Raw genomic sequence first — 18,915 nt, 5'->3', positions numbered from 1 at the left:
ACATGCAGACATCGGGTCAAGAAGCTGACAGAGTATTGTAAACAATGCCGCAACCCCCAGTGTTATAAACTAGGTAAATACTGAGATTATGATGATGGTGGGGTAGCCACATCCACTTAGGGTGATGATGTCAAAGGATAAGGAAACTTTGCATGAAGGTTTACTTGCCTTATTACTTACAAATGGTCTAGTAACATGGTCTCTTTAAAACAGAGCTATGGATTGAAATTTTTGCAGTGCTCTGTCTCCCTCAGACTAGATGAACTGATATGGGCAAAAGGCTCAGACTTGCGTTTACATAATTTTGGCATTTTTTTTTTCATGTGATCACTGTGTCTAATCACAAGGGTCACTGGCTGGTTATAACTGCAACTGGATACCCGCCAGTGCTCTGTGATCTGAAGCCAGCAATGCATTGAATAATGGGAGCATCTGGTTAAAGAAGGCAGGTAAAGAATAGTCTTTTACAAATACATGGCTCTTATTGTTATTATTATAGTATTATAAAGAATTTATATAGTGCCAACAGTTTGTGCAGCGCTTTACAAAATATTTATAGTTCAGGTTACCCAGTAGTTGCCCTGTAGGGGGTTGGGAAAGGGCTAAAATTAGAAAGTTAAACTGGCCATACACTCACAAGCTGATTAAGAGAAATCTATTGATTCCCCATCCACACTAGACATTTTCCCTGTTGAATCTTGTATTCTGACAACCAGCACCTGCAGCTGTCAGAATACCTGATCAGTAGCTGCACCCACAACTCAAAATTCACTCTGTGTATCACCAGCTTTATTTCATAGCATACAAGGTTTGCACAATGTAATAAATAGTCATTAACATTGACTGTGCTTTTTTCTAGGACAGAGATGAATGCATGGATTCTCCAAATATCTGTGGAGAGAAGATAAAATGCCTTAATACTCCAGGTACTATTTTTATTATACGCAGTTTAATTTTATTGGAATGTTTTAAAAAGAAAATGCAAAGCAACCAACTTTCCCTTTCCCAAACTACAACCCGGTATGTCCTCCACCCTCAAAGTCTTACCAGCAATGAAAATGTCTGAGGGTTATAATGTTACAAATTGGAATTACACAAAAATTGTTCTTGTAAGTGGTTTAACCGAAAAGACCAAACATCTGTTTCATACGAAGTCTCTAGAACAACTCTGACTTTGTCTGAGCACATGGCCTGTTCCAAGTTCTAATCCCCTTCTCCTATTTCCTGCTACATCATATCCTGTAGCCTGACTTCCTGTGCTTACCTCATAAAACAGTCCAACTGGTTTATTTGCATATCAATAGGGGGAGCCTAGCTTCAAACACAACACATGTAACTTAAAATCACATATCTAAGCTATACAATAATTAGAGATGAGCGAATTATTCAAAAATTCGATTCGGCTGATTCGCCGAATTTGCGGGAGAAATTCGATTCGACGCAAATTTATTCGCCGCGAATTTAACTTATTAAAAGGGTTTCTAGGCTTCAGAGAGCCTTTATATTAGTGCAGAACACTGTACCTTTAATTTAAATGCCCTTGGAGTCTGCTGGGGAAGAGAAATAATACTGTCAGTCAGTATGACATGCAGATGAGTGCCGTCGATCTTAGAATCACCGCACACTTCACTCATTTGGGCAGTCACGGGGCACGACGAAGAAGAAGAAGAATGAAAAGAAGAAGAATGAAAAGAAGAAGAATGAAAAGAAGAAGAATGAAAAGAAGAATGAAAAGAAGAAGAATGAAAAGAAGAATGAAAAGAAGAATGAGAAGAATGAAAATAAGAAGAATGAAAAGAAGAAGAAGAAGAATGAAAAGAAGAATGAAAAGAAGAAGAAGAATGAAAAGAAGAAGAATGAAAAGAAGAAGAAGAATGAAAATAAGAAGAAGAAGAAGAATGAAAAGAAGAAGAAGAAGAATGAAAAGAAGAAGAATGAAAAGAAGAATGAAAAGAAGAAGAAGAAGAAGAATGAAAAGAAGAAGAAGAAGAATGAAAAGAAGAGTGAAAAGAATGAAAAGAAGAATGAAAAGAAGAAGTAAAAGAATGAAGAGAAGAAGAAGAAGAATGAAAAGAAGAAGAAGAATGAGAAGAAGAATGAGAAGAATGAAAAGAAGAAGAATGAAAAGAAGAAGAATGAAAAGAAGAAGAAGAATGAAAAGAAGAATGAAAAGAAGAATGAAAAGAAGAATGAAAAGAAGAATGAAAAGAAGAAGAAGAATGAAAAGAAGAATGAGAAGAAGAATGAAAAGAAGAATGAGAAGAAGAAGAATGAAAAGAAGAATGAGAAGAAGAAGAATGAAAAGAATGAGAAGAATGAAAAGAAGAAGAATGAAAAGAAGAAGAAGAAGAATGAGAAGAATGAAAAGAAGAATGAAAAGAAGAAGAAGAAGAATGAAAAGAAGAAGAAGAAGAATGAAAAGAAGAAGAAGAAGAAGAATGAAAAGAAGAAGAAGAAGAATGAAAAGAAGAAGTATTCCAGTACAGCAAAAAGTGTATCTGCAGAGAGCTCCGCTATTTCTGACAGTTCTCTGACAGTTCCTTCACATTTACAGCGGTTGAAACATTGTATCTATTTATTTCCGAATAAAAACATCTGTATCCTAAATGGAAACAAATAGATACAATGTTTCAACCGCTGTAAATGAACTGTCAGAACTGTCAGAAATAGCGGAGCTCTCTGCAGTGACACTTTTGCCGGCTGATCGGGAAAAATTCGATTCGTGCACCCGAAGTTTGCTAAAATTCGGATTCGATGCGAATCGAATTTTTCCTGATATTCGAAACGAATTCCACTTCGCCAGGTTTGATTCGCTCATCTCTAACAATAATCACCATATAATGCATAGAAACAAAGATGTGTGAAAGACAGTGCTGAGTTTTAATGGGCTGGTAAGCATGTGTTTTTTTAATTCAGCGGCTACAGTACTTGTATAAGTGTACTTCTGGGCAAAAAAAGGAGTCATATGCAACATATCTCAACACATGTATGTTTCCCCAAGTTTTGTCTCTTTCAAAATACAGCAAGTACATAAAAATACCTGCCTATCTGCCATAAATTCAGAGCTCCTAGCTTCATGTATGAGCTGACAGTACTGCTTGTGCTGTACTGAGATCTCAAGCAGTGTTTTCTGCCTTGCTTAATTCTTTTCATTTAGACTACAGAACATCTCCTCTCGCCTCTCAATAACAAAAAGGGGAAGTGTTCTGTATTCCAGCACAGAGAACTCACTAGGGTTTTTGGTTTCATGGGGAACTGCATGCTGAATGTATTGTACTGTTACTTATGTGAGTTCAGCCCCCCTCATGGCCAGAGGCCAAACTGTTTCAACAGGGTGCCATATAATATCCTTTCACATGCCAGTGACACCTGTGCCAGCATTGACGACAGAATCATTTTGACGGAAGTAGTATTGAGCGTTGATTTTCCTCCACGAGCTCTTCATGACACTTACTACACATGTTCAGTAAGAAGGCAAACAGGGAAGGCACCACACATGCTTCACGAGGCCTTGCACACTGCGACTATAGGGCCAGTCTCTAAGAAGATTTTGTTCCACAGCAGGCCCTATGCTGTCCTACTAACGGTTAGCCAACTGTTAGCTAATAAAACTGACAGAAGCAGCATTGTGTTTCATTCCAAAACTGAATTTACCTCTGTGAATAGTTCTGTAAAACTGCAATACAATCATTTAACCCCTTGGCGCCAGCCGCATGCAAATGTGCGGCCTCCCGGTGTCTGGGCCTTGACACCGAGCGGCTGCACATTTGCATGCAATTAAGAAAAACATATGTGCTGAGAGTGTGCGCCCTGCGCACTCCCAGCACGCATGTCCGGTATTCGCGGAAAGGTCCCGATCTCCTCTTGCAATCGTGACCTTTCCCAATCATGTGACCACCGTGACAGCGAATCATGGCGGTTACATGACCCTAAAACCCCGCCCCATCTCCCGACTTCTGAAACCCTTAAAGGGCCGGGAGGCACCAGCACCAAGGGGTTAAACTGACGTTACAATATGATTGTATATATATCTCTTACAAATGCATACAATGAACACACACATTTCATACAAACAACTACCTACAAATCACATGAAATATAGTGAAATGTGATCTAGAGATATATATGTGACTTTAACAAACACAATGAAAGAACTTACAGGCATATGTGTATCAAATGGAGAAGGGAAGCTTTCACTGGTGTCTTCTTCTGGAAGCTAAAGTGGCTCTAGACTGATGTGTGAGTGAAACTTTCTGTTTCCTGTTTCAGAAAAGAATAGACTGCAATTGTAGTGAACATCCAATAGGTGGCTCCCTACTTAACACAATGATGGGAATACAGAACAGCCCCTAACATACAGACCCAGCCACTTGGTTGGGTGCATCTCTCTCTCTCTCTCTCTCTCATAATATTTTCATTCTCCATTGTAATAAGTGTCCCATGTCACAATCCCACTACGGGGTGACCCCAGTCTTTACAAGTGGCTACATCTCATGTGTATAGTCTCTCTCAACAACTCGACCACTAGGAACTGCCTCCTCCTGCATACCGTTAGGTCCATATATATTTGGACACAGGCACAATTTTAGTTTTTTTTTTCAGGTATTTACCAAAACATATTCAAGCTATAGTTATATAATGGATATGGGCTGAAAGTGCACACTCTCAGGTTTCATTTGAGGCTATGTACATCCAAATTAAAGGAAGGGTTTAGGAATTACAGCTTTTAAGATTAGCCACCCCCCCTTTTTCAAGTGACCAAAAGTAATTTCACAATTGAATCAAAAGCTGTGTCATGGCCAGGTGTGGGCTATTCCTTTGTTTGTTCTTCATCAAGGCTTCAAAAATAAAACAAATCCATCAGAGAGATAGCAGCAACATTAGGAGTGGCCAAATCAACAGTTTGGTACATTCTGGGGAAAGAAGAACGTACTGGTGAGCTCAGCAACATAAAAAGGCATGGACATCCACAGAAGACAACAGTGGTGGATGATTGCAGGATCCTCTCTATGGTAAAGAAAAACCCATTCACAACATGCAGACAAGTGAAGGACACTCTCCAGGAGGTGGTTGTATCATTGTCAAAGTCTACAATCAAGAGAATACTTCACGAGAGCAAATGCTGAGGGTTCATCACAAGGTGCAAACCATTCATAAGCCTGAAGAATAGAAAAGCCAGATTAGACTTTGCCAAAAAACATCTAAAAAAGCCAGACCAGTTCTGGAAAAGCATTCTTTGGACGGATGAAACTAAGATTAATCTGTACCAGAATGACGGGAAGAAAAAAGTGTGTAGAAGGCTCGGAACAGCTCATGATCCAAAGCACACAACGTCATCTGTAAAACATGGTGGAGGCAGTGTGATGGCATGGGCATGCATGGCTTCCAGTGGCACTGGGTCATTGGTGTTTATTGATGATGTGACAGAAGACAGAAACAGCCGGATGAATTCTGCTGTGTTTAGAGATATACTGTCAGCCCAGATTCAGCCAAATGCAGCAAAGTTTATTGGACGGAGCTTTACAGCACACATGATCCAAAACACTCTGAAAAAGCAACCCAGGAGCTTTTGAAGGGAAAGAAGTGGAATATTCTGCAATGACCGAGTCAATCACCTGATCTCAACCCATGCATGCATTTCACTTGCTGAAGGCAAAACTAAAGGCAGAAAGACCCACAAACAAAGAACAACTGAAGACAGCTGCAGTTAGAGCCTGGCAAAGCAAAAGAAAGGAGGAAACACAATCTTTGGTAATGTCCATGGGTTCCAGACTTCAGGCAGTCATTGTCAGTAAAGAATTCTCAACAAAATATTACAAATGAACATTTTATTTATAATTATATTTAAGGGTTTAATTACTTTTGGTCCAGGGAGGATGTCTACTCTTAAGAGCTGTAGTTCCTAAACCCTTCCTCCAATTTGGATGTACATACCCTCAAATTAAACCTGAGAGTGTGCACTTTCAGTCAATATACATTATATAACCATAGCTTGAATATGTTTTGGTAAATACCTGAAAAAACTAAAATTGTGCCTGTGTCCAAATATATATGGACCTACAGTTGTGACCAAAATTATTCAACCCCCACTGAAATTGAGTGTTTTGGCCAGTTTGACATTGCTTTTGATCATTCAGTCATCTTGCTTACATTTACATTAAAGAGGCACTTGTAGGTCAGACAAATATAACATAACAGTTATAATGAAATAACCACAAATGTCTTTTCTGTGCTCACAGCATTATCAGTTTTATTCAACCCCCAAGTGACATTCAATCTTAGTACTTAGTACAGCATCCTTTTACAGTTATAACAGCTTTTAAACGTGAAGCATAGCTTGACACAAGTGTCTTGCAGCGATCTACGGGTATCTTCGCCCATTCTTCATGGGCAAAGGCCTCCAGTTCAGTCACATTCTTAGGCTTGCGCACTGCAACTGCTTTCTTTAAGTCCCACCAGAGGTTCTCAATCGGATTTAAGTCTGGTGACTGCGATGGCCACTCCAAAATGTTCCAGCCTTTCCTCTGCAACCATGCTCTAGTGGACTTGGAGGTATGCTTGGGATCATTGTCCTGTTGAAAGGTCCAACGTCTCCCAAGCCTCAGGTGTGTGACGGACTGCATCACGTTTCCATCCAATATCTCCTGGTACTGAAGAGAATTCATGGTACCTTGCACACGCTGAAGCTTCCCTGTACCTGCAGAAGCAAAACAGCCCCAAAGCATGATTGACCCTCCACCATGCTTCACAGTAGGCAAGGTGTTCTTTTCATCATAGGCCTTGTTCTTCCTCCTCCAAACATAGCGTTGATCCATGGGCCCAAACAGTTCTAATTTTGTTTCATCAGTCCACAGAACACTATCCCACAACTTTTGTGGTTTGTCCACATGGCTTTTGGCATACTGCAGTCGACTCTTCTTATTCTTTGGAGACAGCAAGGGGGTACGCCTGGGAGTTCTGGCACGGAGGCCTTCATTACGCAGTGTGCGTCTTATTGTCTGGGCTGAAACTTCTGTACCCACATCTGACAAATCTTTTCTCAGTTCCTCAGCAGTCACACGGGGACTTCTCTCCACTCTACGCTTCAGGTAGCGCACAGCAGTCGAAGTCAGCATCTTCTTTCTGCCACGACCAGGTAGCGTTTCAACAGTGCCCTTTGCCTTGAATTTGCGAATGATGCTTCCTAAGGTGTCTCTTGGTATGTTTAACATCTTTGCAATCTTCTTATAGCCATTGCCCTTCCTGTGAAGAGAAATCACCTCTTCTCTTGTCTTCCTGGACCATTCTCTTGCCTTCACCATGTTTGTAACCACACCAGTAAATGTCTAGAAGGAGCTGAGTATCACAGTCATTTTAAAGCTGCCTAATTGGTGCTTATTATGCTTGATTGCTGCTCGGTGACATCCACAGGTGTTTTCAATACCTGATGGAAAGCACCTGTATGAACCTCTGTTCTTCAGAGTGGTAGTCTTTAAGGGGTTGAATAATTGTGGCAATGAAGAAACCACATAAGAACCATTTACTACTGTATTACATAAACAATTGATGTCATTTTAGTTGCATTTGGGTAGTTACAACGTCCTTGTAGGATTTGATTCTGAATACAATTCCAAATGTACACTATAGTCCCTAAACCCCTTTACAGCATTGGGGGTTGAATAATTTTGGTCACAACTGTAACTGTATATCCCTTCTGCAAATGCAGTGACACTTACAGGGGGAAGGCAGACCACAGCTGAACATTAACCCCTGAATCAGCAACCATTAACTCTTTTATACAAAATACAAATAGCTTTGTAGGCACCTGCCTACAGGCTGACAATACTGATTGGGATTTCAGTGCAGCAGGGGCAGCGTTGGTAGCTCAATAACAAAGCCAGAAGCACAACTGATTTCTGGCAGATCAACAGGTATGTTTCCAAGATGTATTTAATATGTTGCTTTTTTTAAATGTTTCGTACCTTGTATACAATTGACCTTGATGATTTTTGGATGGTATTAGTAAAGTTACTTTTTAATATTGGAGTTCCCTGTTTTCTTGTGAATGTTGTTATAATACAGAAGTGCTAGCAATGATCAGAGATATTTTAGCTGGTAATTTTGTTTAATCTCCAAGTGTGTAATGATATCTCTTATGTGGGGTAATGGATTTTTATGTGTTCCATGATGGAAGCTCAGTATAAGAAATATCCTTTGGTATCTCTTTGGCTCACATTTGTTTACTAGTTTCACCAACTGGTTTTGGTTCCAGAATTCTAGAAGTAATTAGAAATTAGATGCACCTAGGAAATGTTAGCTAACATGAATGCATCCTGGGCTGAAGTGACTGAACCTACCAATTTCTCCAGAATATCAGGTACTTTGGTATGGTTTTATTGTTCTGTGATCGAGCCCATCTTATCACATCTCGGCTGTACATTGCATATAAAGTCTTTGGGGAGAGCATATTTATTACCACAGATACTTCTCTTTTTCAGTGGAGAAGAGAGGAGAATGTGATACATGATATACAGTCACAATATGAGAAAAATGGAGAGCTGTGGCCGTGATCTTGCAAGATACAGCAAGATTTTGGTCAGAGATTTTGGGGTCCTGTAAATGATTTAAAAGAACCGAAAACAGGAGAAATATATATATATTTAAATATATTCAGGGCCATCCTCAAATATATATGTGTGTATATATATATTAAATTGTTATATATACTGTGTGTATATATATATATATATATATATATATATATATATATATACAGTATATATAACAATTTAATTCCTGGAATCCCCGTGGAGTAGCACTATGGTGGTAAGTCAAACCGTCATTTGCATTTGACATTTTCTAACTTGCAATCGCTTGGGTCACAGACCAGCTGTCTTTATGGAGTAGTAGACAAAATAACATGTGTGTGTTGCACTGTTAGCAGAAAATGAGTGACAGGAATCTGGAGCAGCAGATTAACATCCATGTGGAAGTAAAACTTTAGCTCTGCTACAACAGGCTTATGGTAAACATTCTATGAACAAATGAAGTGTTTTTGTATGGCATAGGTAGTTTAAGGAGGGCAGGATGATGTCCATTAGGACGCAAGAAGTGGGCACAAAAAAAAAAACCAAGGAAGTATGTGAATGTGGAAAATTTAAAGGTTACGGGAATCTTTTTAGAGGAAAAGACCAGAACTCTAGCCTGCAAGTGGATTCTCCAACACGGCAATGCTCCTGCACGTGATATGTTAAGTGTTTGCAAGTTTCTGGCCTAGAAATCCATTCCAAAACTTGACCAACGACCTTATTCCCCTGACTTAGCACCCTGTGGCTTTTGAATGTTTCCAAAATTAAAAAAATGCCTTAAAAGGACACAGATTTGATGACATTCCTTACATCCAGTGTGCTGCGACAAATATAGTGCACAGCGCTCCAGAAAATTATTCCAGCAATGTTGCTGGCAGTGGCATAGTCATCTAGAGAAGTGTGTCACTTCACAAGGGGACTACTTTTTAAGGTGACAACAGCCACTAGTATATAAGTTAGCAAAAAGGTTTTTTGTTTTACAGTTCATTCCAGGAACTACGTTGTCACACCTTGTATTAACTATTAAAAGAAATTATTAGCTATTAAATCAGAGTGCTACCCAAAAGGGGAGGTTCTGCCTTAAGGAGTGGTCCTCCACTCCCTGTTAAGGATTGGCACCTTTGGGGAGCGGGGGTATCTGAAATTGACAGGTACCCGCTCCCACTTCCGCTGCGATCGCCTAGACGATCGGAAGCAGACGTTTTCCTCCCCCCTCCCTCTCCGTAGTCTTCTGGGACACTTTACAGGTCCCAGAAGACTACAGGACCATTCACAAAGCACAGAACTACTCGGGCATGCGCAGTGGGCACCTGGCTGTGAAGCTGCAAGCTGTCAGCTTGAAAGCTTCACAGATGGGTGCATACACTGAAGATGCCGGCACCGGGAAAACAGGGCAGCTGGTGAAATGAGCTGTGGGGAGGACACCGCGGGATCGAGGGACAGTTGATTGGCTGTTTTTTAAAAGTCAGCAGCTACAGTTTCTGTAGCTGCTGACTGTTATTTTTTTTACAGTTTGACTTGAACTCCACTTTAAGAGAAGTGTTAGGAGGAAGATTTTCCTGGATCTGGTTTGGTCTGTGAGGAAGCAGAGGAAGTCATCCATCTACGGTCTCATCCAGGGGCGGACTGACAACTCATGGGGGCAATAGGGGATCATGGGGGCCCTGTGTCCTTGCTCAAACTAAAAAAGCCTATGCAAAAAGTACCAGTGGCATCTCATGGGGCCCCCTACTGACCCCGGGCCCTCGGGCAGTGCCCGAGTTTCCAAATGGTCAGTCTACCCCTGGTCTCATCAGATCACGGCTTTTCTTTCTTCATCACACCTTATTAAACTACCCATTTGTATTGAATGCAGTGGCAACCTCTCACTCATTTGCGAGAAGCAAAAAATGTCATCTCCACTACGCAGCACAGCTTGAAACCGCTGGACAGCCAAGATAAGCAGTCGCTATCACAGCTTATCTCCCTTTAATAAATGTACAGCTTTGTGTTCCAAGAGTCTGAGTCAGGTCAGGCAGCATTCATAATGTTAAACACCGTGACGCCATTGATCTTGTTCTTTTTCCAGTTAAAAACAGGACAGTTATGTGGATATTGTGGCCAAAGTGACTTTTGAACATGATGTTATTCATTTTGTGGATTTCTGCCTAGGGCTGTAATTCTGATCTGAATAGGAAGTCTAATATATGATTTGTGTTCCATTTAGGTGGCTTCAGATGCCTTGGAATTCCTGAAAAGGATGCTGCTTTGGGGCTTTGTGGCGATCAATACTTTTTCAATAAAGAGCTGCAAGAATGCCAGGCCTGCTCGGAGTGTGAAGAAGGTGTTGTTGCTTTTCCATGCACAGCAGATAGTGATACTGTGTGCACAATGGCAAGTGAGAGCAAGTTGTTTGAATCATGGTCTGCTGGCCTGTCGGTGCCCTCACCTAAAATGGCTGATTCCCAGATATACCCAGGTCTCAGCATGAAGATCAGGGAAAAAGCTCAATGTGAAGTTTTGTCACCAGATGACAACCATATCGTGTTCAAACACCATGGGTTACTATGGGCTGATCTTAACTTTGCAGTAAGACATAACTGCAGAAATTTTCTACAGCTTTCATTAAAACTCAACAACAGTGAGGAAGGCTATGAGTTAAGTGGCTCTCGGATAGAGCAGCCAGATGGTAAATATTTTCAGAGCACAAGTATAAGCTCTGCTGCCGAAGTTGAGCCAAGCCAGACTTTATCTGTGGTTCTTAAAAGCCCCAACCAGTTCTGCAATCAAAGCAAAGACCTGCATGTTTATGATTTGAATATGCCACTTAGTTTGTTTTGGTTGTCTCATGATACAGGTGCAGTGGCCATGAGTGCTCAAATGTCTACAGCAATGCACTACCAAACTAACTATAGACCTACATTTAGGATCTTGTCGGTTTCTGACCCATACATGATCAGCTTGTCTCACGATGGAAGAAGCATCAAGTTTACTGAATCTGGTGTTGTTAAATTTGTTTTCCAGCAAGCTCTGTACTCCATGGGTCCCACCTGTGTGCGGGAAGGCTTTACTCTCATTTCCTATATCAATAGAAATGGATCCAATTCAGAATTAATGCAGGTCTTTAAGTCTGGTGTTAATTATAGAGATACATCCATCTCTGCATCCAGTGCAGCCAAGGTCAATTCTGGAGATATTATAAGTTTTGAAGTCCTTTCTCCGGCACAATGCAATGTTCGATATTTTGGAGAAAACTCTGGCATCAGCATGCTAAGCCTAATCTGGATTCCTGCCAGTATTTCCACTGCTATCACAGCTTCAGTGTCTGCAAATGGATTACCCACAGGTGCGGTCAAGAACAAACTCTTGAGCTTCAGTGAGGATTTGCCTCAAGACAAAATTATCCAACTCATCTCCACTGGTCAGTTTCCCCATAAATATTTTAAGTTCACCGAAAATGGTGGAGTAAGTATTTCTTTCAACTTGAAATTAATCCACTCATGTAATGTTCTGAAGGTGACATTGAACACCAAGATAAGTGACCAAGCACAACCATCCATAGTCACTCAACAAATTGGTGGTCAAATGCCAGAAGGCACTCAATGGACTAGTGTATCTCTCCGCTCATCTTTTGAGGTAGAAAATGGCACACTTTTATCAGTTTCACTTGACTGCGTACGTGGAAGAATCAACCAGATTGCAAATGAGAAAGGGACAAACTTATCTATTCTTTGGGTGTCATCATAGATTTTCTCACCCATATGAACATTGCTCAAACTCTTACAGTTCAGGAGGCGGTTTAAGATGATCTTGTAACTGAGGAGATCAAATGAATCTTCCATGTTGGTCTTCTGGTGTATGATGCTCTTTTACGGTTCATCCTAACAGTGCGTTGCAGCATTACCAAGACTATATTTTATCCAATGAAGCATGGTATATTTGTTTTGCCATGATTTAATAAACAGAATTTTGATCACCAAAAATATGCCATCAACCTAGCTGCTGCAAAATTTAAAAGTATGTTAGAGTCAAAATGGAAAAAGAACAATGGGGAGAAAGGGAAGAAAATGACACTTGTATTGGGGACCCCAAGCACTGCAAGGGTTAAATGTTCTTTCCATGTAGGTGGAACAGAAAAAGCAGTTATACTTACATTGTTTCTTGTTCCTATTCTTTTGTCTCCCACACTCTGGGTTGTGGGCAGACCCTCAGCTTCCTCACAATGCAGGACTACTGATCCTTCATTATACATGATGAAGTCAAAATATAGAATAGTAGTAGAATATTGAAGAGAAGCAGTCTTTTGGGACTGGTTGTGACTCGTGCAGTTGGAAGAAAGCCAAGAAGTTACGTTATCATAGATAATTTATATGTTCAACCCAGAAAAAACAAGAGTTTAAACATTGCTGTGCTAGGGGAGCCTCACTGTAAGGGTCATTTTTTTTTCATGGCGTTTAGCTTTAATGAATACACAAATGGCACCACATACTTGCTGAGTAAATTAGTTTTTGAGCAAAGAGATTGCTACAGTATATAAATCCACTCCAGACCCTTATGTCTGTAATCATGTGATCCTGAAACACATTTGCAGGGGATGCTGAAAAACCTAAACCGGCCATGCATAAATCAAAATTTTAATCCATGTCCAGGACAGTGGTTGTACAGAAGTCAACTTGACCTCTGTATAACCACCCTGTCAGATAAATGTCATTCGATCAGCTTTGCTGGCTAAACCGGACAGTGCTGATCAGTGTGTTATGACGGAGGTGAAGTCTCCCCACTGTCAGAACACAGGATCTCAGCAAAGGGATTCCCCCATCTGCCTCAAATGTGTGGATGGGGGAATGGGTCATTTGGGTCATGACTAATATATGGACTGCCTTAGTCAAAGGTCCATGCTGCCTTTCAGAGGTCTTTTGTTAAAAAAAAGTCAGTGCAATGACATTTTCTCACAGCAACCAATCAGATTCAAGTCTGCCTGGATGGTTTATACGTGTTTGGTGATGTGGGGGTAATAATTTACACAGAGCTGTTTTTTAAGCATACTCCTAATGCCCTTCCATGTGTGGAGGTATGTACTTATTCTGTAGGGGGTTACAAAGAAACTGGATTAAGGTAGATTGAGTGAATTTGCTGACCTTAGCACACTTGCTGGGTTTACTTGATGGCATTTGTATCTCACAGCTTGGAATGGCTCCTCAAGGACTAAACCAACTTTGTGTCCCCTGGATGCTTTTATTTTCCTTTTTATCTTTACTGGAGGATCTTGCTATGCTCTACGTGAAATTCATTTAAACAGTAAAAGCAAACTTTCTCTCTTTCTGCGTGCATAGAAAAAGACTTGAGAACATGATTAACTCTTTCAAGAGGAAGTGAATTGAGGTGAATTGGCCTGTTTTTCTGGCCATATATCGTTGGTCCCTTTTTAATGATTTCTTTTTGAATGTGCGTACATATATATTTATATTTTATTAAGACAAAATATTTGTTTTTCTGTGATTTTCTAAGATTTTTATAAACAAATGTATATGTTATTCTCTTTTTGATTGAGGATATAATCCTAAGAAATGGTACAAGAGCAAGTGCAGTGCAACCTGCAAGGTGCAAAGACTTATCTTGCATAAATGCATCAGTTAGTAGGAAAAGTCTGATTGTTTCACTACAGGGAATGAAAAACACTTTATACAACTTTAAAATGAATACAAATGCTTAAATCTTTAATAAAGGTATGATTTAATATGACAAATTTTGGTTTCTTTTGGAATTATAGTTTTAGGGGTTTAAATGCACAGGTGTTCTGATTGACGTGGCTCTGATTGAGTTCTTCTCTATCCCTATTAAATTTAAGTTGGTATTGTGTGTAGATTTAGAATGTATGTCTATGCAAAACAACAAAATATGCAGTACATCCCTGTAATACATGTTTTGTCCCATGGAACCCTTCAAAATGTTCCAGTTTTGAAAGTAAATATTCTTAAATAGAGAAGCTGCATCCATGAGCTTTGATGTAATTTTTTACAGCCAGTGATCAACTCCTCAATAAAATGATCAGGGCAGCTTTACCGTTACCCAATCACTTTTACTGTAGTAAGAAGGGGTTCCCCCCCCCGCAGCGCTTGTGTTGTTTACTGGGCTCTCCAAGTGCAAGAAAACAAATAAAAAATAAATTATACTTCTTTTTTAAGCTAAATGTAAGGCAAAGAGAGAATACAGAAACATGCAGAAAGTAAATGCACATATATGGCAGCAGTTTAGGGAAGGGGGAGGGGAAGGGAAAGGACAACCCCTCCCTTCACACAGAACTTAGGGCTGAGGCTGTCAATCACAGGCTGTGTGCTGGAGCTCCCTTCTCTGTCACCTTTATATCTCTTGAGATGGAGGGAAGTGAAGGGGAGGGGAGGGGGGGGGAGGAGAGGAAAGGGGAGGAGAGGAAAGGGGAAGGGAAAGGGACACCCCCTCCCTTCACACAGAACACAGGGCTGAGGCTGTCAATCACAGGCTGTGGGCTGGAGCTCCCTTCTCTGTCACCTTTATATCTCTTGAGATGGGGGGATATGCTTTGTTCATATCTCATGTCTGAGGTTGACAACCACTTTAAGGACACTTTTTGGACTGGCTGAGCCCACATGTATGTTTAAATTGCCAGTGGAGTGTATTTTCAGTCCTGAGATTTCCACATCTCTGACACACAGCACAGTCCTTTATGGAAGGGTGGAGACCTGGTTTTTCTCTGCTGCTGTTAAAGAGGAACTAAACCCAGGACCCTGCATTCACTATATCTGCTCTCCCACAGTACACACAACATGGAAATGCAATTATTTTAGTAAATATAAACTGCTAAATACCTTTTCTCATCAGCAGTATATAGCAGTCTTGTGACTTCTATCAGTGTCCAGCAGAGCACTGTTTAAAGATTGTAGGAGGAGTTTTCATTCTGCTCTAGGTGGATGAAGAACCTCTGACCTCTGTCTGGACAGAGACATTACACATGTGATGGATGGGTGGCTGGCAAGGTCACACTCACACAGACACAAGGCATCAGATTGACCTTCCTCTGCAGGTGCAGCTCTGCCTCCACTGTTGAGTGGGAAGAGAAGGGCTGGAACTCCACAGTGATCAGCAGCCACCAGCCGGCTTGCAGTGAGGGACTGAGTCTGAGAGGAACACTTGCTCCAGATACCCAGCATCTTCCTCTGTCCTTTCTTCATCTCCTCTGCCGCTCCTCCTCTCAGCTGGAGGATCATTCATGATGTGATGTGACCGCGTTCCACACAGAGAGTGCTGGCTTGTGTTGCGCCCAAGCACCCCTAAGTGGTAGTGCGCCCTAGGCGGTCACCTAGTTTGCCTAGTGGAATCACTGACTCTGGTGAGAGCAAATATTTAGGTAACAGTTAGGGCTTGACCAGAAATCTATTTCAAGAGAGCACCAGACGTATGGTTGAGAATCCAGTTCCTTTTTTTGTAATGACAGTTAGCTGATGCGTTTTGAAGGTTTACCAATCCCCCTTCGTCAGGGTTTGTGCAGCTGAGGTTTGGAAGAAAACTGGACTGAGAGTTGATTTCATTATGATGGATTAGGGGCCCACTCTTGTCGCTGGCCTAGGCCTGTGCCAATGTTTTTGCTGCTTTAGGGCTACAGTGTAGCTACAGTGCGGTTTTTCTGCAGGTTATCCATGCTTTCTAATATATATAGACTTCTAATATGTTGCTAATTTTTTGGTGTGCTTTCTGAAAGCACGCCAAAAATGCAGCATGCAGGACTTTTGTTACTCTTTAAGAAAACAAACCAAACCGCAAGACATAATAGAAGTCAATGGGAAGCCTGTATGAAAAAATCATAAGTACACTGCAGTGCACCTGCACTGCGGCCAAATCATTGCGGGGCAGTGTGAAAACGTCCTTATCGATAAGCTCCCAATACAATGGGGCTGAAAACATCTCTGAAAGAAGGCCAATAGTATGTAAGATTTATGTTGAATTTGTGGGAGCAAAAACTCCTGTATATCATAGGCCAGGGGTGGGCAACTGTGGCCCTCCAGCTGTTGTAGAACTACAAGACCCATGAGGCATTGCAAAATTTGACAGTTACAAGCATGACTCCCAAAGGCAGAGGCATGATGGGACTTGTAGTTCATCAACAGCTGGAGGGCCACAGTTGCCCACCCCTGTCATAGGCTGTTATTTAATACAATGCATGTAAATTAGGAAATATGTTTTTCCCAAAAGATTTATATCTTTTACAATCCAACCCTGGGGATGCTGTATTTCAGCAAACGGAAGGGGTCTGGAGCTGCAGAGACTGAAATAAATCAAATTTGTCAATGTGCTCTTGTCTAAAGCATTGGTGTTCTTGTTGGGGGCTTTATAACATGACTGCTATGCTTTGTGCTTATTCTGGATATAATATTGTTCAGAGCTGTATTAAGAATATGTCTACCCAACATTTCATATTCCTCATGTGTTCCTGCTGTGCCATGTACTTGTTTGAAAAAAGTATTGTGGTCTGTTTGTAATGCTTCCTTTGTGTGAAATCCTTGGCGTTCTAGTTAATCCCTCTGCTGAAAACTGACTACACTAGGCATGAGTGCACAGCGTGGTCAGTTCTCTTGTTGTGCTGGGAACTTAGCCTGCTCTCCTCCAATGATCAGACTTGTCCCAACATGCCCCCCCGCGCATAGTCATTCAATGGGAGGACCAGTGTGCTACTGTTTCTTCTCAACCAGCTCTCTATAATGTATTTATAATGTTTTTATATCTATACACAAATGTTTTGCTTTTCATTTCTATTTTAAACTGAATCCGTTGTTTTACAAGGCGAGGGTTCACATATTCTTTAATTAGGCCTATTTTTTTTATTTTGTTATAAAAATTATTGAATACCAGCTTGACAACAATCATTCATACTATATACAATGGGGGGATTTAAGAAAGCTGCTGCACCACTTTTCTGGCATTAATTGCTTTTGTTAATGTGTTGCCAAATTCAAAAAGTATCTGCGGCAAATTTGGTTCTGACAGCGACTCATGCTCCAAATTCAGGTAGTTTTAATTTGCTCCACTTCTACATTGTGGTTCAACACCTGCGCCAAATTCAAAATAAAATTCCTTCAGTTATTATTACAAAAGTGGAGCTAATTAAGGCCTGGTTCACACTAATGAACATCCAGTTGATCCAGGGAATATCTGATTTCCTCTCGGGGGAACAGGAAGGAATTTTTTCCCCTGCAGGAGCAAATTGGATCATACTTTGCTGGGTTTTTTTGCCTTCCTCTGGATCAACTGTGGGTGCAGGATTATAACTTTTTTTTTTTTTGTGGTTGAACTGGATGGACTTTTGTCTTTTTTCTGCCAGACTAACTATGTAACTATTGCGGCTCTGCGAGCGTGCCGTGTTTGCGCAGGCAGGGCAGCTCATTCATTTGGATAGGCTGCTGTGCTTTTTGAAATGCAAAGGCAGGGAAATCACATTGTGCTTTTTCACCATGTGATTTCCCGGCGATTCCTAGACCCACAAATGCACTGCATTTTTACATGCCATTAAGAATGAATGACAGCCCCGCACTTTTTTAAAGAGCAGCACGTTTTGGCTGGAGTTGCGGGTGCAGGAACTGGGGCGATTCCTGCACCTGCAACCACCCTGCAACCCGAACCTAGGCTCAGACCAACTTTCTTTTGGCATACAAAGATAGATTTTGCAAAAGTGTCTTGCATGTGCCCTAAAGGTGGTACAGCATGCGCCAAATTCACGTAGGAATTCTACACAGGAACATGAATTTGGTGCGTGCTGCGGCACTTTTAGAACACACGCAAGCAGAGGCGGACTGACAACTCATGGGGCCCCCAGGCAATAGGGGATCATGGGGCCCCTGTGTCCTTGCCCAAACTCAAAAAAGCCTATGAAAAAGGTACCAGGGGCATCTCATGGGGCCCCCTACTGACCCCGGGCCCTTGGGCAGTGCCCGAGTTTCCAAATGGTCAGTCCGCCCCTGCACGCAAGACACTTTTGCAAAATCTGTCTGCCCCAGTCTTTTATTAATTCCAGGGGCTGTGTCTTTACTCTCTGTAGAATCTATCAAGGCAACCTGTCATTCTGATTGCTCTGTGCTATTGCAACTCTAGCCTGTAGCCCTGCCTCTGAACCCTCGATCTAAATTCATTTCTTGCTGGCTCTTGTACTTGTGTTTCACTCTTTCGACCAATATTTATTTCCTAGAGGCAGAAGTAATGATAAAGTATATTTACTGAAATGTCAGGCTGCTGCTTTATGTGTATGCTGTTTTCAACTTTGATAGTTTAAAAAAAAAAAGCACAACCTTTCCAAAACCAAATGAATCACATGCTACGTGTTTGTATTTCATAATGTGTTTAT

At 41.1% G+C, this 18,915-nt stretch overlaps 1 protein-coding gene and 1 long non-coding RNA gene across 2 annotated transcripts in view; one reads left to right on the top strand and one right to left on the bottom strand.

Annotated features, from left to right (window-relative positions):
• LOC149449136 (uncharacterized) overlaps window positions 1–14,292 on the top strand; it is a 35,346-nt gene extending 21,054 nt beyond the window's left edge. The window contains exons 4-5 of the mRNA XM_089693785.1: window positions 860–926; window positions 10,774–14,292. Of these exons, the coding sequence (XP_089549911.1) occupies window positions 860–926; window positions 10,774–12,293 (1,587 nt within the window). The 3' untranslated portion in view covers window positions 12,294–14,292. The remainder of the gene's footprint in view (window positions 1–859; window positions 927–10,773) is intronic.
• Window positions 773–12,824, bottom strand: LOC149449137 (uncharacterized). Its single transcript, XR_016315460.1, has 3 exons — window positions 12,700–12,824; window positions 4,160–4,260; window positions 773–891 (listed from the first exon to the last, which is right to left on the bottom strand). It is a non-coding gene; the product is annotated as an uncharacterized LOC149449137 (long non-coding RNA).
• Window positions 14,293–18,915: the final 4,623 nt, after the last annotated feature.

Source organism: Staurois parvus, unplaced genomic scaffold (assembly GCF_062004578.1).
Source record: "Staurois parvus isolate SC_StPar_1 unplaced genomic scaffold, SC_StPar_1.0 ptg000636l, whole genome shotgun sequence".
Taxonomy (NCBI): Eukaryota; Metazoa; Chordata; class Amphibia; order Anura; family Ranidae; genus Staurois; species Staurois parvus.
The sequence above is the reverse complement of the archived record's forward strand: the minus strand, read 5'-3'. Positions and strand labels throughout refer to the sequence as shown.